Here is a 22,074-nt window from a genome sequence, read left to right on the forward strand (position 1 = left end):
CACCCCCCCACACCACACACACAGCTCAGCCACAGCGATTGGGGGTGGCGTGCCCGAGGCTCCCCACGGCCTGCCTGTGCCCTCTCCTAGACCAGGGCTTGCGAGGCAGGGACAGGCTGCTACTGCCTGGGTTGTGAGGTGGGGGCGGGCGTCTGTGCCCCCCCATCTGTGGGCCTCTGCTGGCCCCCCTCCCCCCTCGTGCTCCAGCCTCATTCCCCGAGGGTGAGACTGTGGTTTTGCTGTCTCATGGGACAGGACATAATGAAATAACCAGTCGGGGACTTCCCCTTCCGTCTGAGCCCAGACCCTCCAGCGCCCGGAGCAGACAGCACCCAGCCCTGCCCGGAGCCATGGACCCCCGCTGCCTCTGGCTCTGGGGTCTGCTCACAGGTGGGTCTGGCTCTCACCCCCTGCCTGGAGCGACGGACCCCCGCTGCCTCTGGCTCTGGGGTCTGCTCACAGGTGGGTCTGGCTCTCACCCCCTGCCCGGAGCGACGGACCCCCGCTGCCTCTGGCTCTGGGGTCTGCTCACAGGTAGGTCTGGCTCTCACCCCCCCCCCCGGAGCGACGGACCCCCACTGCCTCTGGGGTCTGCTCACAGGTGGGTCTGGCTCTCACCTCCTGCCCGGAGCGACGGACCCCCGCTGCCTCTGGCTCTGGGGTCTGCTCACAGGTGGGTCTGGCTCTCACCCCCTGCCTGGAGCGACGGACCCCCGCTGCCTCTGGCTCTGGGGTCTGCTCACAGGTGGGTCTGGCTCTCACCCCCTGCCCGGAGCGACGGACCCCCGCTGCCTCTGGCTCTGGGGTCTGCTCACAGGTGGGTCTGGCTCTCACCCCCTGCCCGGAGCGATGGACCCCCGCTGCCTCTGGGGTCCACTCACAGGTGGGTCTGGCTCTCACCTCCTGCCCGGAGCGACGGACCCCCGCTGCCTCTGGGGTCCACTCACAGGTGGGTCTGGCTCTCACCCCCCCCCCAGAGCGACGGACCCCCGCTGCCTCTGGCTCTGGGGTCTGCTCACAGGTGGGTCTGGCTCTCACCCCCTGCCCGGAGTGACGGACCCCCGCTGCCTCTGGCTCTGGGGTCTGCTCACAGGTGGGTCTGGCTCTCACCCCCCCCCCAGAGCGACGGACCCCCGCTGCCTCTGGCTCTGGGGTCTGCTCACAGGTGGGTCTGGCTCTCACCCCCACCCGGAGCGACGGACCCCCGCTGCCTCTGGCTCTGGGGTCTGCTCACAGGTGGGTCTGGCTCTCACCCCCTGCCCGGAGCGACGGACCCCCGCTGCCTCTGGGGTCCACTCACAGGTGGGTCTGGCTCTCACCCCCTGCCCGGAGCGATGGACCCCCGCTGCCTCTGGGGTCCACTCACAGGTGGGTCTGGCTCTCACCCCCACCCAGAGCGACGGACCCCCGCTGCCTCTGGCTCTGGGGTCTGCTCACAGGTGGGTCTGGCTCTCACCCCACGCCTGGAGTGATGGACCCCCACTGCCTCTGGGGTCCACTCACAGGTGGGTCTGGCTCTCACCCCCTGCCTGGAACGACGGACCCCCGCTGCCTCTGGGGTCTGCTCACAGGTGGGTCTGGCTCTCACCCCCTGCCTGGAGCGACGGACCCCCGCTGCCTCTGGCTCTGGGGTCTGCTCACAGGTGGGTCTGGCTCTCACCCCCTGCCTGGAGCGACGGACCCCCGCTGCCTCTGGGGTCTGCTCACAGGTGGGTCTGGCTCTCACCCCCTGCCTGGAGCGACGGACCCCCACTGCCTCTGGGGTCCACTCACAGGTGGGTCTGGCTCTCACCCCCTGCCTGAAGCGACGGACCCCCGCTGCCTCTGGCTCTGGGGTCTGCTCACAGGTGGGTCTGGCTCTCACCCCACGCCTGGAGCGACGGACCCCCGCTGTCTTTGGGGTCTGCTCACAGGTGGGTCTGGCTCTCACCTCCCGCCCGGAGTGATGGACCCCTGCTGCCTCTTGCTCTGGGAGGTGCTCTGAGGTGGGTCTGGCCGGTCCCCGTTCTGCCCCCGGGGGGTGCAGGCAGGTCAGTGCTGTGGGTGAGGCTGGTGGTGGGGAGCGAGGCAGGGTCTGGGCAGTTCCCATCACCCAAGGTGCCCAGGGCAGGTGGCTCCTCTGGATGGGGTGGGATGACGGGGCCTTGTGCACATGCAGTACACGAGGGTGCGAATTCGCACTCATGCCAGGGCAGAGGCAGAAGGGACCTAGTGCAGGTAGCGCAGGCCTGACTGGTGCTCGGTCCAGCACCCCTCGCAATGGGGGCTGGGGCCAGGCCGAGCCCTGCAGCTTGGAACAAGGCTCCTTGTGCTTCTCTCTCCAGCTCCCCCAGCCTCTGCTGCCAGCTTCTCCGAGCCCCCTCCTGCCCCAAGCCCCTACCCCAACGCTACCCCCCACTGCTGACATATGTCACGTGGCCCCTGGTCCCACAGCCCAGGCTCTGTACCCCACGGCCCTGCCCCACAGCCCTGCGCCCCACAGCCCTGCGCCCCACGGCCCTGTACCCCACGGCCCTGCCCCACAGCCCTGCGCTGCCTCTGCCATGTGCCACTGCACCTGTACCCCAGGTTCTGTGCCCGTCCTGTACCTCACAGCTCTGTGCCCATAGCCCAGTGCTGCCCCTGCCATGTACTGTGGCCCCTGCACGCACACACCTGGCACTCCCCTGCCAGCTCTGCACAGACTCAGCCGCACAGGCCCAGGGATGACGTGCCATTGAACACCTGCTTCCTTCGCATTGTGGGGAACGTGGGCTCCTAGTAATAGGACGAGAATCACGTCTCATCCAGACGGCTAAATCCTGCTGCAGTGACGTGTGGCCCATTGTCCGTCACTGGCTGCTCTGGATACCAGCATAAGCAAAAGTGCCGGTGGGTTTCTCAGTCCCACTGCGAGATGGTCTGTCTTTCAGGTATGTTATTTCTATGTACCTGGAGAACCAGCGAGCAATGTCCAGGTAACGATGGCCTCTGAATTCACATCAGTCTGCAGCTTGTCTCTGCCAAGGTGGCTCTGGCACCGTGTGGCTCCGCGTTGTCTCTGGATTCGTACTGGGTCTCCTCGCAAAAGTTCAGTCTCATCAACTCCTCTCTCGAGTTCCTCCCCCTTTCTCGCTAGGCCCATCGTGGCTGCCGCGCTGCAGCTGAGAAGGTTGTTGGGCTTTGATCCTTTGACCACATGCACAGTGAATGCGCAGCCTTTGTCTCTGTAAGTTATTTCTGTGGTGAGCTGGCCCCGGCAGCTCAGAAACCTCCAGGGCTAGTCAGAGCTGGGCCAGGTGACGTCAGCGCTGGGAAGGTTGAAGGTGATTGTAAGTCCCTTCTCAGAGGACTGTGAGTCACTGTTAACGTTAATAGTCTTGCCAGGATGTCATGGAGTCACAGACCAGATGCCCTGGGACTGCTCTGTGTGAAGCCAGCCAGGACTCTGGGGCAGTGTGACTCCCCTCAGGGCACGCAGTCCAGGGCAAAAATCCTCCTCAGCTATGGCCTTCCTGGGTCTGACCTCAGAGTATTCACCCCCCCTGTCCTCACCCTGCACATCCCGCCCTGCACCCCAACTCCGCAGTCAGATGTGACTCTCAGCCAGCATAAAATGGAAGGTTCATTAGTCGACAGTGTCACAGACTCACAGATCATACCCACTCGTGGCCCCATGCAGTCCGTGGGGGGTGCCCCTTTCAGTGAGACAGCTCTTCTTGGGGGTCCACACTCTCTCAGGGTCAGGCCCCTCCACCTCCTGGAGCCACACCTCTCTGAGCCTTAGCACGTCTGCCTGTGCCATAGGCCCCCTCAGGGAGTCCATGTGCTCTGGACCCCCTGGGCCTCTTCACCCCTGAAGGGGTTGATGCCCCCTGTTCTCTAGCCCGGAGCGACTCTCAGCCAGCATAAAACAGGAGGGCTTACTGAGAGTTGAACACAGCACAGGAAATTCTCAGGGTCTCAAGCCTGGCCTCCCTCAGCCCAGCACATCCCAGTCCCCCTGCATCCAGGTGGGCTCTGCCTGCTCCCCCTCTCCAGCCCAGAGCCCCCCTGCTTCCCAGCTGGGCCTCCAATATCCCCGGCCCCAAGCCCCCTCTGTCCATTGTCTTCTCTCCAGGTAAACAGGGTCATAAAACAGGAAGGCCTGGGTCTCCTCTCCTCTCAGCCCTCCTCTGGCCCCTCTGGCTGGAACCAGCTGGTCAGGTCACTGGGATCCTCTCTTCGCAGCCCATTGTCCTCCCACTGGCCAGAACTGGCTGTGACTCCTGAGCTACGTCTCCAGGTCACCAGGTCACCAGTCGCTGGGGTCTCCATCCTCCAGGCCATCGGCTGGGGTCTCGAGTCCCTCTCTGGTCCTCTGCACCAACAAACTCCCCCTCCCCTCACCTTGTTAAACCAGTAACACCCAGGGACACTGAGTCCAACCCCCTGTGCATGCAACCCCCTGGAAAACACAGAAAAACCAAGAAAATGCCCCACTTCGTCACAGACAGGAACACAGCTTGGAACAGAACTTGTTAGCACAGAAATAAGTGACTTTCAGCCAAGTCCATCTGGGAGAAGCCCAGGCCAGATGCCCTGGGCACTCTGAGTCCCCCACCGCAGACCGAACTGGACCCAGCTGCCTGGCCTCTGACATGTCCATGGCCCCTCCTCTGATCTTTGTCTGGCTTCCTGGGCAAAGTGTCACCTGGTCTCATCCCCTTCCTGGTTCTCAGGTTACGAAGGGCACCGTCCATTACTTCTGTGCAGGCAGCTGGACAGCCTCACCTGCCCCCGAGGGCCACAGCAAAAGTTACACACCCTTATTCCCACCACCTAGGTATTGGTCCAGTACCCTGGGAAATTGAGGTACACACAGTAGTCATACAAGATAGTAAGACTCACATACAACACAACAAGGGAAAATCTCAGTTCCTCACATCGGAATATTCTGGTTCACTCTCCAGACAGGCTTGGTGTCATCACAAGTGATAGATCCCAGAAACAACGGCTCTTGATTGTAGGTAATACCAGCCAACTCCCTGACTGCTTTGGTGTGGCAAACAGCTGGAGAATGTCCATATTTCATGTGTTTATTACACCGTGTGCCTGTGGCTGGACATGCATCATCTCTTGGGACATGACTTTTTCCACACCTTGTGCATGTAGGCTGGAATTTGTCCCTCTTAGTCAGAGACGTTCTCTCTCCTTTCCTCGGGGGTTTTTATAATTATGACCTTTTACAAGTGTCTGTTTACAGTTTCTAAGCTAGTTTCAGGTGTTTCAAGTTGCTCCTGCCTTTTGTTCTGTTGTTTGACTAGCGCAGGCTGCTTTGCTATCTGTTCAGCTGTGGCTACGTTGAAATCTTGGTTCAGCTGTAGCTGCTGTGAAAGGTTTTTATCGGTTAACCCAGTAACCAGTCTGTCTCTGATATTGTCATGTTCTACATCCCCAGATCAGTTTCCAGGCAATGTACAGAGCTCTTATAAAACACTCAATATTTTCCCCTGCTCCTGGAATTCTCTGGTGAAACCACACGCTTCCATGGACCTAATTTCTCTGCAGTATAAAGTGCACATCAAGCACAGCCAGAACCCTTTCCTCGCCATCTTTGTGTCTGTCTTCAGTAAAGTCAAAGGATTTAACTAGCTGCTCTGCCTGCTTCCCCGTCGCACACATTAAAGTAGATACCTGTGTATCTCCGGTGTCTTTGTGGAGTTTGTTTGCAATTCAAAACCTTGCAAAATACTGATCTCAAAGCTGAAGTTCTCTGGGTCATTGGCGAGCAGCATGTTGATTAGATCGTGCAGCTTTTGTTGCTTTGTTCCTTCTGTTTGCTGCCTCACTTGCTGTTTTCTTTCTATCTCTGTTCTTAGTTTACTCCTGACATCATGTTGGTCTGTGCCAGATATGGGCTGGGTACAGAGCTTCCTTCCCACAGAGAGACACTCCAGATGTGTTAAAACAGCAAAGAATCCTGTGGCACCTTATAGACTAACAGATGTTATGGAGCATGAGCTTTCCTGGGTGAATACCCACTTCGTCGGATGCATGTAGTGGAAATTTCCAGGGGCAGGCACACGTATGCAAGCAAGCTAGAGATAGTGATGTAGTTCAGTCAGGGAAGATGAGGCCCTGTTCTAGCAGCTGAGGTGTGAAGACCAAGGGAGGAGATGTGTTGTGCCAGATATGAGACCCTCTAGATGTGTTGATCGTAAGATCCTCTAATGCTCTGATAGGTAGGGCCCAGGTTAGTTTAGACAAGGTGTGTTACCCTCAGCGCCCCCGAGTGGCTGAACAGTGTAATACAGTTCACATCCCACCACACCTTCCGTCTATGTCTCTAGGGGGCATGCTGCGGGGCGGCTGGGCACGGCCCAGCTGGGACATGTATGTCCCTCCCCAGATAACGGGGCTGAGAGGAGATTCCATTGTGCTGCCCTGCAACTTCACACACCCGGAACCCAACTACAGGGGTGACATCCAGGTGATCTGGAAGCCCGATATTTTCCAATGCCTGGTGAGCAACAGCAGCACCAAGACCAGGAGCTTTGACAACTGCACGACGGGGCAGGGGCCGAGTGGGCGCTACCGCCTGGCCGGGGACCCCCGGCGGCACAACGTCTCCCTGCACATCACCGGGCTGCGCTACGAGGACAGCAAAGGGTACAGGTGCCGCGTGGTTCTCCGACAAAATCCGACTTGGGCCTACGAGAACAAGATGGCGATAATGCTCAATGTGGAAGGTACTGTGCCCGGGGTCAGGGTGCTGTGCCCTCGGAACCCGTCTAGGCAATCTCGGGGTCACGCACTCTCTGCCAGCCAGGGCCCTGCTGCTGGCCGCGGCCTGTGCAGAGGGGGAAGGATGTATATGGTGCCGGGGGCCCTGGGGTCTGTTCGCTCCCAGAGCTGGCGCTGCTCCCCTCTGAGAATGGTCCCGTGTGGAGCCCCCATGGCCTGGAGCCATCCGTGGTCGGAGTGCAGCATGCATCGGCCAGGGCTTTGTTTCAGGAGTGGGTGGGTGAGATTCTGTGGCCTGCGTTGTGCAGGAGATCAGACTAGATGACCATAATGGTCCCTTCTGACCTTAAATCTATGAGTCTATGGAGCCTGTCCCCTGGCTGCTATGGGGTCAGATGGGCAGCTTCCTTGGCAACTGCCGCCTGTGCCCCTGTGCTGCGTACCCAGTCAGGGCCTGCCCTGGGGGTTGCTCTCTGCCAGGGATCACCCACCCTGAGAGGCCCCAGGCCTTTTCCCTGCCCCCGTGGGGGGTGTCTCCGTACTGCCCAGCCCCAGGGCAGATGGGGGCGATCCCAGCCCCCCATGGGCTGCCTGCTCCCCCATCGGTGCCTCCTCTCCTCTCCCCACAGCACGACCCAGCATCCTCAACCTCACACTGCTCCCCGGGCCCCTCCCTGTGCGGGTGGCCTGCACAGCTGAGGGGAACCCCGTGCCCAACATCACATGGCTGGGGCCGGCGGGGAGCGAAGTGGGGCAGTTGCAGAACACCACTGGGTCCCAGTACCAGACAACGCAGGTGCTGTCAGTGAGCCAGATCGGGACCTACACCTGCCGGGTGGAGAACGTGCACGGCCAGGCTGAGCGTTCGGTGCTTGTGGGGCCCACAGGGCCACCCCTGCTGCTCATCATCCTCCTCCCAGCAGCCCTGCTCCTGCTTGCTGGCCTCCTGCTGCTCGTCCTCTGCTGCCGACGGAAAGGTAGGGGAGTGGTGCACCCGGGCCAGCCCCCGCAGCGGGCCCGGGCCAGGGCAGGCGTCGTCTGGAGTGGCTGCAGCGAGGGCCTCAGCTCAGCACCACACCCCAGAGCCCCCAGCAAAGCAGGCCACGCTGCAGTGAAGCCCTCCCTCCGCCCCACGGTGCGCTGCCCACGCAGGGCGACCCCTCTCAGCCCCAGCCCAGAGCACAGAACCCGACGGGCCCTGTAGGTGCCTGGGGGCTGAGTGGGGAGGGGGTCCTGATGGGCGCTGCAGGGGTCCCAGGGCTGAGGGATGGGGCTCCCTCCCCAGCTATCCCCTGCACCCCGGTGCTGTGGGGTGGGGGTGGATCCCTGTGTGACGGTGCTGCCTGTGGGAGCCAGCTGAGGTCACTCAATTAGGGTGAACTGCAAACAGAACGGGGCAGACAAATCCCAGACGCTGGTGGATATTCCAATACTTAGATTTATCAACCAGCACAAAACAACTTGATATTACCATACAGGTTACTCAGAAGTCCAAACACTGCAGTTCCCTTAAAGTGCCCAGCCTCAGGCCTCCATCCAGACACACACCTCAGATATGATGATGATTCCTGTCCCTCAACTAAAGACATCCCCAGCTGTCCCATCCGCCACACAGACAGTCCCTACTCCATCACATAGGCACATTGTGCATTTTTAACTTTCTTAACGGCCCTTACTCCATCTGAGACCTTCTGAAAGCTCCCCACACTGGATCTTTCAAAAGGAAAGTCAGTGGATCCAATCACCACAGAAAATTTCTGGCTGTTAGGAACTGAAACTTTCTGGATTAACTCACCTTCACACCCTGCTGTTGCAGTAAACTGCTTGCACAGATTATCGTAAGGATTCCTTTCCCTAGAAGCTGTTCTAAGCAACAATTCACCCATCTCAGAAGTTCTGCCCTTACCCTCTTCACCCAGGGCTTGCTCTAAAGAAACACTTCCCTGAGCCACCACAGACTCTCTGGGTGTCACTTACATCCATGATCACCTTTGATCCATCAGGTGGATTCCTACACAATCCCCTTTCAGGCAAACTCATATACTCACTAGATAAAAGGTTTAGAGGTACTTTCTTTCCCTCTGCCACACACAAGTTCAGGAATCTTTTCCTTCTTGCTACAACTTTCCAAACTGTCAGTGGGTAACACAATCAAATCACGTTTATGCTCTCCTTGTGCCCTGGCTAGGGTATCACCCTGAGCAGACAGAGCTGCTACACCCTTTTCCAACCACACATTAGCAGCTGGCAAACTATAAGCACTAGAATTGTCTGGTCTCTGGGACTTTGCTACGACACTAACTGGATGCAACCTAGTCACAGTGCCATTCTCCCCAGCAGACACAAACTTAGGACCATTCCCTTCCTGGGCTTTAGCTGTATCTACAACCAACTCTGAGGCAACTGCACTATTCTCAACCCTCACAGGCTGAAAGGCAGCTTCTGTCTACTCCACAGACACAGGGCTTGTCTACATCAGAAAGTTGCAGCGCTGGTGAGGGAGTTACAGCGCTGCAACTTAGGAGGTGTACACATCTGCAGGGCATCACCAGCGCTGCAACTCCCTGTTTGCAGCGCTGGCCGTACTCCCGTTTTGTCTCGGGTGTAGAGGATCCAGCGCTGGATCACCAGCGCTGGTAATCAAGTATAGACACTTACCAGCGCTTTTCTTGACCTCCGTGGAATAAGCAGGTATCCCAGCATACCTGAGGAAGCCTCTGGTAATCAAGCTGGTCTCCTTCCCCACCTGCTCTCGCGTTCCCCGAACTCCGAGCAAGCGGGTCTCCTTCCCTGAGGTTTGCTGGGTGGTTCCGGGAACGCGAGAGCAAACCGCGGCGAAGCTGGTCTCCTTCCCCGGTTTGCTATCGTGTTCCCCGAACAAGCAGGTCTCCTTCCCTACTGTTTGCAGGGTGGTTCAGGGAACGCGAGAGCAAACCGCGGCGAAGCTGGTCTCCTTTCCCGGTTTGCTCTCTCGTTCCCCGAACCCCCGAGCAAGCAGGTCTCCTTCCCTGCGGTTTGCAGGGTGGTTCGGGGAACGCGAGAGCAAACCGGGAAAGGAGACCAGCTTCGCCGCGGTTTGCTCTCGCATTCCCCGAACAAGCAGGTCTCCTTCCCTGCGGTTTGCAGGGTGGTTCGGGGAACGCGAGAGCAAACCGCGGCGAAGCTGGTCTCCTTTCCCGGTTTGCTCTCGCGTTCCCCGAACCCCCCTTGAAGCCGCCCAACAGCGCTGCAGTGTGGCCACATCTAACACCACTTGCAGTGCTGGTTGCTGTAAGTGTGGCCACTCTGCAGCGCTGGCCCTATTCAGCTGTACTAATACAGCTGTAACAACCAGCGCTGCAAAATTTTAGATGTAGACATGGCCACAGAAGAGCCGGAGACACATTCTCCTTCACCAGACACACAGCTTGGGATTTCATTTCCCTTGTCGCAGCACAAGGGGCTGTTCACAGACAACTGCTTGGAGACCAAGGTAGCTCCCTCCATAGGCCAGTCCATACCCCTGACAGACACAGGTACATTCCCTTCACTGTCACATTTTCAGGACCGGCGCTAGGAGTTTTAGTGCCCTAGGTGCAGGGCAATTTCACCGCCCCGCGCCCTGATCCTGTGGCTCTGGTGGAGCTGCCGCAGTGGTGCCTGAGGGAGGTCCACCGGAGCCACGGGAGCAGCCGACTGTCTGCTGGCACGACTGTGGCAGCTCCACCGGATCCGCCTGCCGCCCCCTCCTGCAAAATGCCGCCTACCAATAATCCTGGCGCCCTAGGTGATTGCCTAGGCCGCCTAAATGGTAGCACCAGCCCTGCACATTTCTCCACACAGGAAACAGGTAAGGGATAGGGACACTCATCTTCCACTATCCCTGTCTTCCCAAACTGCTGACTAGACAAAGCCATCGGCTTACAAGGCTGCCTAGGCTCCTCCAAAATCTTGTCCTCCTCCCCCTTGTCTTGATCTAATTCCAGATTCACTTCTGAGCCATTAGACAGACACGCAGAAACTTCATTCACAGACAAACAGCTATTTCCCACCAGGTTAGAATCCCCCTCTCCATGGCCATAGCAAAACTGGTTACACACAGAAAACTGCCCAAAGTAATGTAATATATCACCATAGTTATAAACTGGACTTCCAGGAGGATACAGTTTCTGCTCTTCTTCCCTTGCTTCTTTGACTTGGAGCTGGAGTCTGGCAGTTTCTTGGTGCATCTTGTGAGTCTCCTGTTGCCTCTGTCGAGTTTTCTCCTCAGCAGCCAGCAGCTCCAGATGCCCCTTACAAGCTTTTGCTTCCAATTCAGCCTTTTTTTGCTTTTCCAGCAATCGAAAATCTGCTAGATTCCGTTCATGCTCCAGTTGCAGTTTATTTGCTTCCTTTTGCATTCTAACTGCTTCTCTGTCATCAGGTAAGGGCTGTGCTCCTGCCTCCTGATCACCGGCCATTAGCAGATCTCTCAGTTCTTGATTTGTAGCTTTCTTTCTAATGCTTGTCCCCTTTTCTGAACACAAATCTTCCAGGGCTTTTTTGTCAAGACCTTCATATGCTCCTTGCTCATCCATTGCAACTGCTCTTTAACCAACCAAACTCTCAGTCCCAAAATTCGAATTTGGATAGCGTGGGGTTCTGACCCAAAGCTTAATTGACCTGGTTCTGTGGATCTGCTGACTACGCCACTGTGACAGTGCTGCCCGTGGGAGCCAGCTGAGGTCACTCAGTTAGGGTGAACTGCAAACAGAATGGGGCAGACCAACACTCTGGCACTGCCCCTTGCTTACAGCCATGTTTCCAGGGCACCAGACTCTGCAGTGCCGCAGGCTCCAGAACTGTGGGGGTGAGCAGGGGATGCAGGACAGAGCCCAAGTTGGCACCAGCACCATCTCGGACGTCTCCACCTTGTTCTCTTACAGGCCGATGCCGGGTCCCGGGGAGGTGAGTGTCCTTACAGAGCCTGTGTGTGTCAGTGGGTGTGCAGGGCTGTGGGTGTGTCTAGGCAGGTATGTCAGTGGGGTGTATCTTGGCTGGTGTCCGAGGACATGGTGTGCATAGTGGGTGGGTGTGCAAGGCCTGTATGTGTGTGCCTGAGCGGGTACGTGAGGGTGTGTGTGTGTGTGTGTATCTGGGTCGGTATGCAAGGGCAGGATTTGTGTCAGTGGGGTTGTGTCTAGGTGTGTGTGTGAGGGCTGGGGGTGCATAGTAGGCAGGTGTGCAAGGCCTGGTTGGGAGTGTCAGGGGGTGGCTGTGCAAAGGCAGGGGCTGTGTCTGGGCAGGTGTGTTTAGGCAAGTGTGTGAGGGCAGGGTGTATGGAGTGGGTGTGTGTGAGAGGCCTAAGTGTGTGTCTCAGTGGGTAGGTGTGCTAGGGCAGGGGGTGTCAGCAGGTGTCTGTGTCAGTGGGTGGTGGGGTGTGGGAAGTGCATATTGGTCGGTGTGTCCGGGTGGGTACGTGAGGGCAGGGTGTGTGGGTGGGTGGGCAGGTGGGTGAGGAAAGGGTGTGTGTATGGGTGCATGTGCGAGGACAGGGGGTATCAGTGGGTGGTTGTGTGTGTCTGGGCAGGTGTGTAAGGGCAGCGTGCATGTCTGGGGAGGTGTGTGTGGGCAGGGGTGTGTCTGGGTGGGTGTTCAAGGGCAGGAGCTGTCAGTGGGTGGTGTGTGTATGTCTCGGTGTGTGTTTGAGGGCAGAGTGTATGTGTGTGTGTGCGCAAGGATGGGGTGTGTCTGGGTGAGTGTGCAAAGACAGGGTATGTGTCTGGGCAGATGTGCAAGGGAAGGGGGTGCCAGTGTGTGTGTGTGAGGGCAGAGGGTGTCAATGTGTGGTTGTGTGTGTCTAGGCAGATGTGCAGGGGAAGAGGGGGTGCCGAACTGTGTGCGCAAGGGAAGGGTGTGAGTGTGAGCGGGTATGTGAGACAGTGTGTGTGAGAGCGGGTATGTGAGGGCAGAGGGTGTCAATGGGTGAGTGGGTGTGTCTGGGTGGGTGTGCGAGGGCAGATGTGTGTGTGAGTGGGTGTGTAAGGGCAGGGGGGGTCTGTGACGCCATGTTCTCTGCACCACTTTGTGCCGCTCACCCGCTCGTTCCCTTGTGCCCCGTGCTGGTGCTGCCCCCTGCAGACTGGTTCTTTGCACCCCCGATCACAGCAGGGTGCAGGGCTGTGCTGGGGACCTTGCTCTGCTCATGGCTGGAGTGAGACTAAATCCCCCCTCATCCCCCCCAGCGGACTCGTGGGGCCAGGCGGTCGGTCGGTCTGGGCTGGGCTGACCTGGCCCGGTGGCGCCCCAGAGTGTGTGCCAGGGATGGTGCTATGGGGGGCTGGGCTGGGCCTCTCCCTGGGCAGTCAGGCCGAGCTCCCGTGTCTAACCTGCTTCCTTCGCCCAGGGAGCCGGCAGCCCCGGCGGGCCCCACCCAGGATGCACCTTGCACAGGTAGGAGCCGGGCATGGCCCTGGGCCAGCTGCATGGGGCTGGGGTGGGGGAGGGCGCTCGGGGTAGGTGCAGCACAGGCAGCATGCCAGGCCAATGGCACCTCGCCGCACCTCTCGTGTGTGGGCATGTGGGGGGCTGGAAGCATGTGGGGGGCTGGGGAGGGCGCGTGGGACATTGGGGGTGTGGGGGAGGGGCATACCAAGTATCTGCCAATTCCCCTCCCTTCTCAGAAGTACCAAAAATTAGTAACTTTAAAAAACAAAATATTTTGGCATCAAAACTTGCTGCCTCCCTGTGACGGTGCTGCCTGTGGGAGCCAGCTGAGGTCACTCAATCAGGGTGAACTGCAAACAAAACGGGGCAGACAAACCCCAAATGCTGGTGGCTATTCCAATACTTAGATTTACCAACCAGCACAGAACAGCTTCTACAGTACCTCTCTGGTTACTCAGAAGTCCAAACCATGCAGTTCCCTTAGAGTGCCCAGCCTCAGGCCTCCATCCAGACACACACGTCGGATATGATGATGATTCCTGAAAATCTTATCTCATCATATAAAAGAAAAGGTTCTTCCAATCCCAAAGGATCAGCCACACACCCAGGTCCAATTGTAACTTAGATCTTACCCGAAACACACGCTACAGCCAATTCTTATTAACTGAGCTAAAATTTATTAAAAAAGAAAAGAGAGAGAGAGTTGGTTAAAAGATCAATATACAGACAGACTTGAATTCAGTTCTTGAGGTTCAGATACACAACAGAAGTGAGTTTGTAGTTTCCAAAAGTCCTTTTAGAAATAGTCCAGAGGTTATAGTCCAATGTCCATATTCAGGGTGACTCCAGTCAGTGACTGGGGATCTCAATCCTTGTGGCTTAAGGTTTCCTCCTCTTGATACCCAAAGCAGATCTGAGATGAAGCAGGATCATGTCCCAGGGTTCTTATACATTTCCTGCAGCCTTTCGGCCTGAGAAAACAATAGGCTTAACTCCTTCTCCCAACCATCCTGGCAATTAGCACAGAGTAATTTATCCATTAAACAGTTCAGACACAGGTTACCACAACCTTCAAAGAGACACACAGACAATAATATTATTTCACTCAAGTATCTTCCTAAATGTTAATATTCCTTGTTTGATCTTTGAATTAAAGCTATAGCAATAGACAAGACTTGTTTGCTTACATCACAAGACCTGAGCAAAAACCTCCCCTTCTACCTCTCCCAATGCAGACTTGCATTTCAAAGCTCTGCTCATTTACAGATCTTCCTAACCAGACCTTAAGCTTCACTCATGGGTCAGGTCAGTGGGTGAGGTGAGTTAATTAAGTCTTTCTGGCCCTGTCACCTTTCAATGAGATATTATATTATACTCATAACGTCACACTCCCCTCGACCAATCTGAATGAGCCAGGCAGGCCCAGCCCCATGCACAGCGCCCGACCCCCAGCGCAAGTTGACAGGGCCTTCACCAAACCCAGTAGGTTTGACCAGCTGCCCCATTGCCATGTGTGTGTCGTGCCTCCCTGGGGAGCTGCATGGAACCAGGTGTCACCTCCCTCCCTCCACAGGGTGCAAAGGGCTGCCCAGACCTGCCCCCCCAGCCTCCCTCTCAATTCAGCCATTCCCTGTCTGTACATAAAAGTGGCCACAATGGGTCAGACCAAAGGTCCATCTAGCCACATATCCTGTCTGCCGACAGCAGCCAATGCCAGGTGCCCCAGAGGGAATGAACAGAACAGGGAATCAGCACGAGATCCAGCCCCTGTTGCTCATTCCCAATTTCACAGCAGTCAGAGGTTTTAGGGACACCCGGAGCAGGGGGTTGCATTCGTGACCACCTTGCCTAGTAGCCATTGATGGATCTGTCCTCCAGGAACTTTGTCTGTTATGAACCCAGTTATACTTTCAGCCTTCACAACATCCCCTGGCAAGCAGTTCCACTGGTTGACCATGTGAAATATTTCCTTATGTTTGTTCTAAACTGGCTGCCTATTAATTTCATTTGGTGACCCTTGGTTCTTGTGTTATGAGAAGGAGTAAATAACACTTCCCTACTCACTTTCTCCACACCAGTCATGATTTTATAGACCTCAATCGTATCCCCCCTTAGTCGTCTCTTTTCCAAGCTGGAAAGTTCCAGTCTTATTAATCTCTCCTCATATGGCTGCTGCTCCACACCACTAATGATTTTTGTTGCCCTTTTCTGAACCTTTTCCAATTCCAATAGATCTTTTTTGAGATGGGGCGACCACATCTGCATGCAGTATTCAAGGTGTGCACATACCAGGGATTTATATAGAGACAATATGATATTTCCTGTCTTATTATCTCTCCCTTTCTTAATGATGCCCAACATTCTGTTCACTTTTTTGACTGCAGCTTCACATTGCGTGGATGTTTTCAGAGAACTCTCCACAGTGACTCCAAGATCTTTCTTCAGTGGGAACAGCTAATTTAGACCTCATCATTTTATATGTAGAGTTGGGATTATGTTTTCCAATGTGCATTTCTTTGCATTTATCAACATGGAATTTCATCTGCCATTTTGTTGCCCAGTCACCCAGTTTTGTGAGATCCTTTTGTAGCTCTTCACAGTCTGCCTGGGACTTAACTATCTTGAGTAATTTTGTATCATCTGCAAATTTTGCCACCTCACTGTTTACCCCTTTCTCCAGATCATTTATGAATTGTTGAACAGCAGGGGTCCTAGTACAGATCCCTAGGGCCCCCTGCTATTATCTCTCTCTGCTGTGAAAACTGTCCATTTTTCCTACCCGTTGTTTCCGTGTTTTAACCAGTTACTCATCCCTGAGCAGACCTTCCTCTTATCCCATGGCAGCTTACTTTGCTTAAGAGCTTTTGGTGAGGGACCTTGTCACAGGCTTTCTCAAAGTCCAAGTACACTATATCCACCCTGGTCCACATGTTTGACCCCCTCAATGAATTGTAATAGCTTGGTGAGGCATGATTTCCCTTTACAGAAACCATGTTGACTCTTCCCCCAACAAGTTATGTTCTTCTGTGTGTCTGACAATTCTGTTCTTTACTAAAGTTTCAACCAATTTGCCTGGTACTGAAGTCAGGCTCACCGGCCTGTAATTGCCGGGATCATCTCTGGAGCTATCCACCAGTCAGGTGGTACAGAAGCTGATTTAAATGATACGTTACAAACCAGAGTTAGTAGTCCTGCAATTTCACATTTGAGTTTCTGCAGAACTCTTGGGTGATACCACCTGGTCCTGGTGACTTGTTGCTGTTTAATTTATCCAAAACCTCCTCTACTGACACCTCAGTCTGGGACAGTTCCTCAGATCTGTCACCTAAAAAGAATGGCCCAGGTGTGGGGATCTCCCCCACATTCTCTGCAGCAGAGACTGATGCAAAGAATTCACTCAGCTTCTCCGCAATGGCCTTGTCTTCCCCGAGTGCTCCTTCAGCATCTCCAGCGTCCAGTGGCCCCACTGATAGTTTGCCAGGCTTCCTGCTTCTGATTTACTTACGGAATTTTCAGCTGTTAGTTTTTGTGACTTTAGCTCGATGCTCATCACATGCTTTCTTGGCCTCATTACACTTACACACGTGCCTTCCCGGAGTCCATGCTCCTTTCTCTTTTCCTTGCCAGGAGGAAGGGAGAGTGCAGGGAGAGCTCAGCCTGGTGAGGCCAATACTTGCTCTCCCCGCCAGCCAGCTGCTCATGCCGATGGGCTGCCTCCTGCCCAGGCCCTGCCCCAGTCTGGGCTCAGCTCCCCTGTAAGGCAGCTGCCTGTGTCTCCAGCAGAGAACCCAGACAGCTGCACCTATGCAGATCTGATCTTCCCCAGCACTGGGGCTGGCAGAAGAGGTGAGTGGACGAGCCGGGCTGGGGAAGGATCCCAGACTATCCCTGCTCCATGCCAGGCTGCAGGGGATGGTTCCCCACCCAGCCCCGCAGCCCCCTGCGGAAGCTGTGCTAACCTGGCACCGGCCCCATGCCCTGCACACCTTCCCTCTGTATCAGCGCTGGCCCACATGGACCAGGCGTGACCCTCCTGACCCAGCCCTGCACTATCTGTGCCCACGGCCCATGCCCAGAGCACGATCCCTCGCCAGGCCAGGGCTGGCAGACACTGGCATGGAGCTGAGCATTGGAGCGTGGGGCCGGGTGTTGGAGGGCGATCCCGCCTGCCCTGCTGTGCCAGGGCCTGGGCCCAGGCCCTGTGAGCATGGGGGCTGGAGGGGGAGCGGCTGGCATGGCAGTGTTTGCTTCTCCTGCAGCAGTGGGCCCCAGGTGGGGGCTCGTTGGGGCAGCATGGCCGTGGGGAGGGGTAGCACCCAGAGGGGGGCAGGGTGTGTGGGGCCTTTCCCTGGCGCCCATCCTGCTAACTGCAGTTCCTCTGCCTCAGGTCCCCTGCCTGCAGCCCAGAGCCCCCCAGTGCCAGCAGAAGGTAAGTGGTGCTTCTGGCCACAGTGGACTGGCCTGGTGGGAGCATCCGGAGACAAATATCCCCCAGGGGAACAGCCTGGCCAGCAACCTGGGTCACGCTGAGCCCCCCAAGGCCCCATTGCAGGAGAGTCAGTGGTTTCCTGTGGCCCTGCTGGGCACCGCCCCCTCACCACACGTTACCAGCGGGAGCTCTACACGCCATCCGAACGACCCCACACCCCATGGGGAGAAGGGACACCCCCTGCCAGGGCCTGACAGAGGCCTCCTTCCCCACACCACAGGCCTGGTGGGAGGCAGCTCCAGCGAGTCACCCCGTGGGGGCAGGGACTGGCGGGGGAAGCTGTGGTTCAGCGTTGCTGTGTGGTTATTAAACACCAGAGGCATTTGGGTGAGGGATCCCTGTATAAACAGCCCCTGTGCCTCACCCCAGAGGGGCCGCATCTCCGCACCGGCTGAGGGGTCCTTGTATAAACAGCCCCTGGTGCCTCACCCCAGAGGGGCCGCATCTCTGCACTGGGCAAGGGGTCCCTGTATAAACAGCCCCTGGTGTCCCACCCCAGAGGGGCCGCATCTCTGCACCGGGCAAGGGGTCCCTGTATAAACAGCCCCTGTGCCTCACCCCAGAGGGGCCGCATCTCTGCACCGGCTGAGGGGTCCTTGTATAAACAGCCCCTGGTGCCTCACCCCAGAGGGGCCGCATCTCTGCACTGGGCAAGGGGTCCCTGTATAAACAGCCCCTGGTGTCCCACCCCAGAGGGGCCGCATCTCTGCACCGGGCAAGGGGTCCCTGTATAAACGGCCCCTGTGCCTCACCCCAGAGGGGCCACATCTCTGCACTGGGTGAGGGGTCCCTGTATAAACGGCCTCTGTGCCTCACTCCAGAAGGGCCGCATCTCTGCACTGGACGAGGGGTCCCTGTATAAACAGTCCCGGTGTCCCACCCCAGAGGGGCCGCATCTCCGCACCAGGCAAGGGGTCCCTGTATAAACAGCCCCTGGTGTCCCAGTCCACAGGGGCTGCATCTCCGCACCGGGTGAGGGGTCCCTGTATAAACAGTCCCGGTGTCCCACCCCAGAGGGGCCGCATCTCCGCACCAGGCAAGGGGTCCCTGTATAAACAGCCCCTGGTGTCCCAGCCCACAGGGGCCGCATCTCTGCACCGGGTGAGGGGTCCCTGTATAAACAGCCCCTGGTGTCCCACCTCAGAGGCAGGCGCATCTCCGCACTGAGTGAGGAGTCCTTGTGTAAGCCTTCCTGGTACCCCCACCCCAGAAGCAGGCGCATCTCTGTGCCAGGCGAGGGGTCCCTGTGCAAACAGCCCCTGGTGTCCCACCCCAGAGGCAGGCGCATCTCTGCACCAGGCAAGGGGTCCCTGTATAAGCAGCCCTGGTGCCCTCACCCCAGCATTGGGCAAGGGGTCCCAGGACCGTTTTCTAACTCATTCAGGTCTCTCTGCAGAGGTCACCTATTCTGAGCTGACGCCATCCAGGGGACCCAGGTGAGCTGTCCATCCCGGCACGCTCCCTGCCCCGTTCCCTGTGGAGTCACCGCACAAGGCACTGCCGCCTGGAGCAACCCACCTCAGCGAAGCAAACGCAGCAGCGTTGCCTGGGGCTGTGAGCGCAGCCACCCGCCCTCCCTGACATGTTCTTCTGTACCAGACACAGGCCAGCTACAGCGCTTGCTTCTAGGCCGGCTGTGCTCAGCAGCAGGTCCCTCGCTCTGCCAGTGCTCGCTGAGTAACGTGATACACACCTGTCATAAACAGATAAGTAAGAGGTAATAGAACAGAAGTAAAAGCAGCAAAGAATCCTGTGGCACCTTATAGACTAACAGACGTTTTGGAGCGTGATACTTAACAAGATCAGTAAGCCTGGCTGTCACCTGACCAGAGGACCAATCAGGGGACAGGAGACTTTCAAATCTTGAGGGAGGGAAGTTTTGTGTGTGTGCTGTTAGTTTTTGTGTGTGCTGTTAGTGTTTGGTTGTTGTTCACTCTGGGGGCTCAGAGGGACCAGACATGCAACCAGGTTTCTCTCCAATCTCCCTAATAGAGGTTCTTATAGATTTAAAATAGTAAATACTAGGTGATAAGGCGAGTTAGGCTTATGTTTGTTTTCTTTATTTGCAAATATGTATTTTGCTGAAAGGATTTTAATTTGTACTTGTATACTCAGGCTGGGAGGGTATTCCCAGTGTCTATAGCTGAAAGACCCTGTAACATATTCCATCTTAAATTTACAAAGATAATTTTTACTGTTTTTCTCTCTTTAATTAAAAGTTTCTTGTTTAAGAATTGGATTGTTTTTTTATTCTGGTGAGACCCCAGGGGACGGGATCTGGATTCACCAGGGAACTGCTGGGGATAAAGGAGGGAAGGGGGAGAGAAAGGTTAATTTCTCTCTGTGTTAGGATTACTGTCTCTCTCAGGGAGAGTCTGGGAGGGGGAGGGAGGAAGGTGCATTTTCCTCTCTGTTTCAAGATTCAAGGAGTTTGAATCACAGTGATCTTCCAGGGTAATCCAGGGAGGGGAAGTCTGGGAGAGGCAACGGTGGGGGAAAGGGTTTACTTTCCTTGTGTTAAGATCCAGAGGGAGTGGGTCTTGGGGGTCCCCAGGCAAGGTTTTGGGGGGACCAGAGTGTACCAGGCACTGGAATTCCTGGTTGGTGGCAGCACTACAAGTACTAAGCTGGTAATTGAGCTTAGACGAATTCATGCTGGTACCCCATCTTTTGTACGCTAAGGTTCAGAGTGGGGAATTATACCATGACATGGTGTGCAGCGTGTGGGATAGGTAGATAGATAGAATCCAAACGCCAGTGAGGTTTTTATTTCTCTCCCTGCTAGCTATCTGCAGGCAGACTGAGGTTTGGGTTTAGAAGCAAAAGCCAGTAGGATTTTTTTCTTTCTCTTTCCCTGCTAGCTGTGTGTAGAGCAGGCTAGAGGAGATTGTTTTTAAAAGCAAAGATCTGCAAGTTTTTTTGGTCTCTCCCTTCTGAGTACTCTGAAGGCAAAGGCATTAGGGTTTAACAAGGATCTTTGTTAAACAGAGGGACTCCAGCTGTGAGTCAGCGAACACCAACAAAACACATTTGCAAATGAATTTTTTTTTCTTTCTAACTCTGTCGGGAATAGCTAAGTAGAAGGAGTTAAAAAAAGACTCTGTTGCTAAGCAACCCGAAGAAGGCAACAGAAAAGCAGCATTTCAGGCAGTAAACACCAGAGGGCACCCCAACACCAGAAAGCAGGAATCATGAGTGCCAAGGATGCCCTGAAACAGGAACGAGCGAGACTGGAGGCAGAGGAACAAATCAAAGACGCAGACCACAGGCGAGACATGGAAAAGAAACTACAAGAACTAGAAATAAAACAAAAAGAGATGGAACTGAGAGAAAGAGAAAGAGAGGCTGCCCACAGGAGAGAGCTGAAGGTAAAAGAAAAAGAGTGGGAAAGAGAGAGGGAAGAGAAGGAAAAAGAGAGAAAGCATGAATTGGAATTAGCGCAGGCTAGGCAGCATGCTCCAGCCAACCCTAACAACCCTTCTCCAGTTATTGTTCCACATCCCAGGAGATTTCCCACCTACAAGGCAGGTGATGACACTGAGGCCTTTCTAGAAAATTTTGAAAGGACCTGCCATGGGTACAGCATCTCTGAAGACCAGTACATGATAGAGCTGAGGCCACTGCTCAGTGGACCCCTAGCAGAGGTGGTGGCTGAAATGCCTAAGGAGAACATGAACGATTATAAACTTTTTCAAACCAAGGCCAAAATCAGAATGGGGCTAACACCTGAGCATGCCCGTTGGAGGTTCAGAACCCTAAGGTGGAAACCAGATGTGTCATTCACCCAACACGCCTACCACATTGGAAAGAATTATAATGCCTGGATATCAGGAGCCAATGTTAAATCTCTGGACGACATGCACCTCCTAATACAATTGGAGCAGTCCTTAGAGGGTGTTCTGGAGGAAATAGAAAGGTACATCCTAGATGGGAAGCCCAAAACTGTCACCGAGGCGGGGGAGATTGGAGCCAGATGGGTGGAAGTGGCAGAAAAGAAAAGAGCTACTATCAAGGGGAGCGAATATCACAGGGGTCACACCGACAATAAACCCTATAACCGAGGGCAACCTAGGACCCCACCTACAACCCAAGGAAAGCCCCAGACTCCCTATTCTCTTACCTCACCAATCTCCAGTAACCCACCTCGACCCAGTGAACAGTCAGCTGGGCGATGCTTTAAGTGTAATGAACTGGGACATATAAAGGCCAACTGCCCCAAGAACCCCAACCGACGGCAGTTTGTTACACCACCATCACACCAAAGATCCTCAGGCCCAGATGCCTTTCAAATATCCTTGGAGCGAAGGGAAACTTTGAGAGTGGGCGGAAAAAAGGTTACTGTGTGGAGAGACATGGGGGAGGAAGTGTCAGCTATCCACCAATCCTTGGTGGACCCCAAATTCATCAATCCAAGGGTCCAAGTAACAATTTACCCCTTCATGTCACAAGCTGTAGACTTGCCTGCAGCTGAACTG

The 22,074-nt window shown here is 55.8% G+C and overlaps 1 protein-coding gene across 1 annotated transcript; it reads left to right on the forward strand.

The window, feature by feature from the left end:
* Positions 1–349: 349 nt before the first annotated feature.
* Positions 350–19,292, forward strand: LOC115653445 (sialic acid-binding Ig-like lectin 15). The gene is made up of 6 exons (XM_030566790.1): positions 350–390; positions 6,312–6,710; positions 7,335–7,682; positions 16,738–16,956; positions 17,498–17,539; positions 18,996–19,292. The coding sequence occupies exons 1-6, from the start codon at positions 351–353 to the stop codon at positions 19,037–19,039; spliced, it is 1,092 nt and encodes a 363-aa protein (XP_030422650.1). The 5' UTR covers position 350; the 3' UTR covers positions 19,040–19,292.
* Positions 19,293–22,074: the final 2,782 nt, after the last annotated feature.

Source organism: Gopherus evgoodei, chromosome 6, assembly GCF_007399415.2.
Source record: "Gopherus evgoodei ecotype Sinaloan lineage chromosome 6, rGopEvg1_v1.p, whole genome shotgun sequence".
In the NCBI taxonomy this organism is placed as follows: domain Eukaryota; kingdom Metazoa; phylum Chordata; order Testudines; family Testudinidae; genus Gopherus; species Gopherus evgoodei.

Excerpts from the sequence above, each read along its gene's own strand:
- LOC115653445 (XM_030566790.1), top strand. The coding sequence starts at position 351 with ATGGACCCCCGCTGCCTCTGGCTCTGGGGTCTGCTCACAG. Across the intron at positions 391-6,311 it reads GCTCTGGGGTCTGCTCACAG|GGGGCATGCTGCGGGGCGGC; the intron begins GTGGGTCTGGCT and ends CTATGTCTCTAG. Across the intron at positions 6,711-7,334 it reads GATAATGCTCAATGTGGAAG|CACGACCCAGCATCCTCAAC; the intron begins GTACTGTGCCCG and ends CTCTCCCCACAG.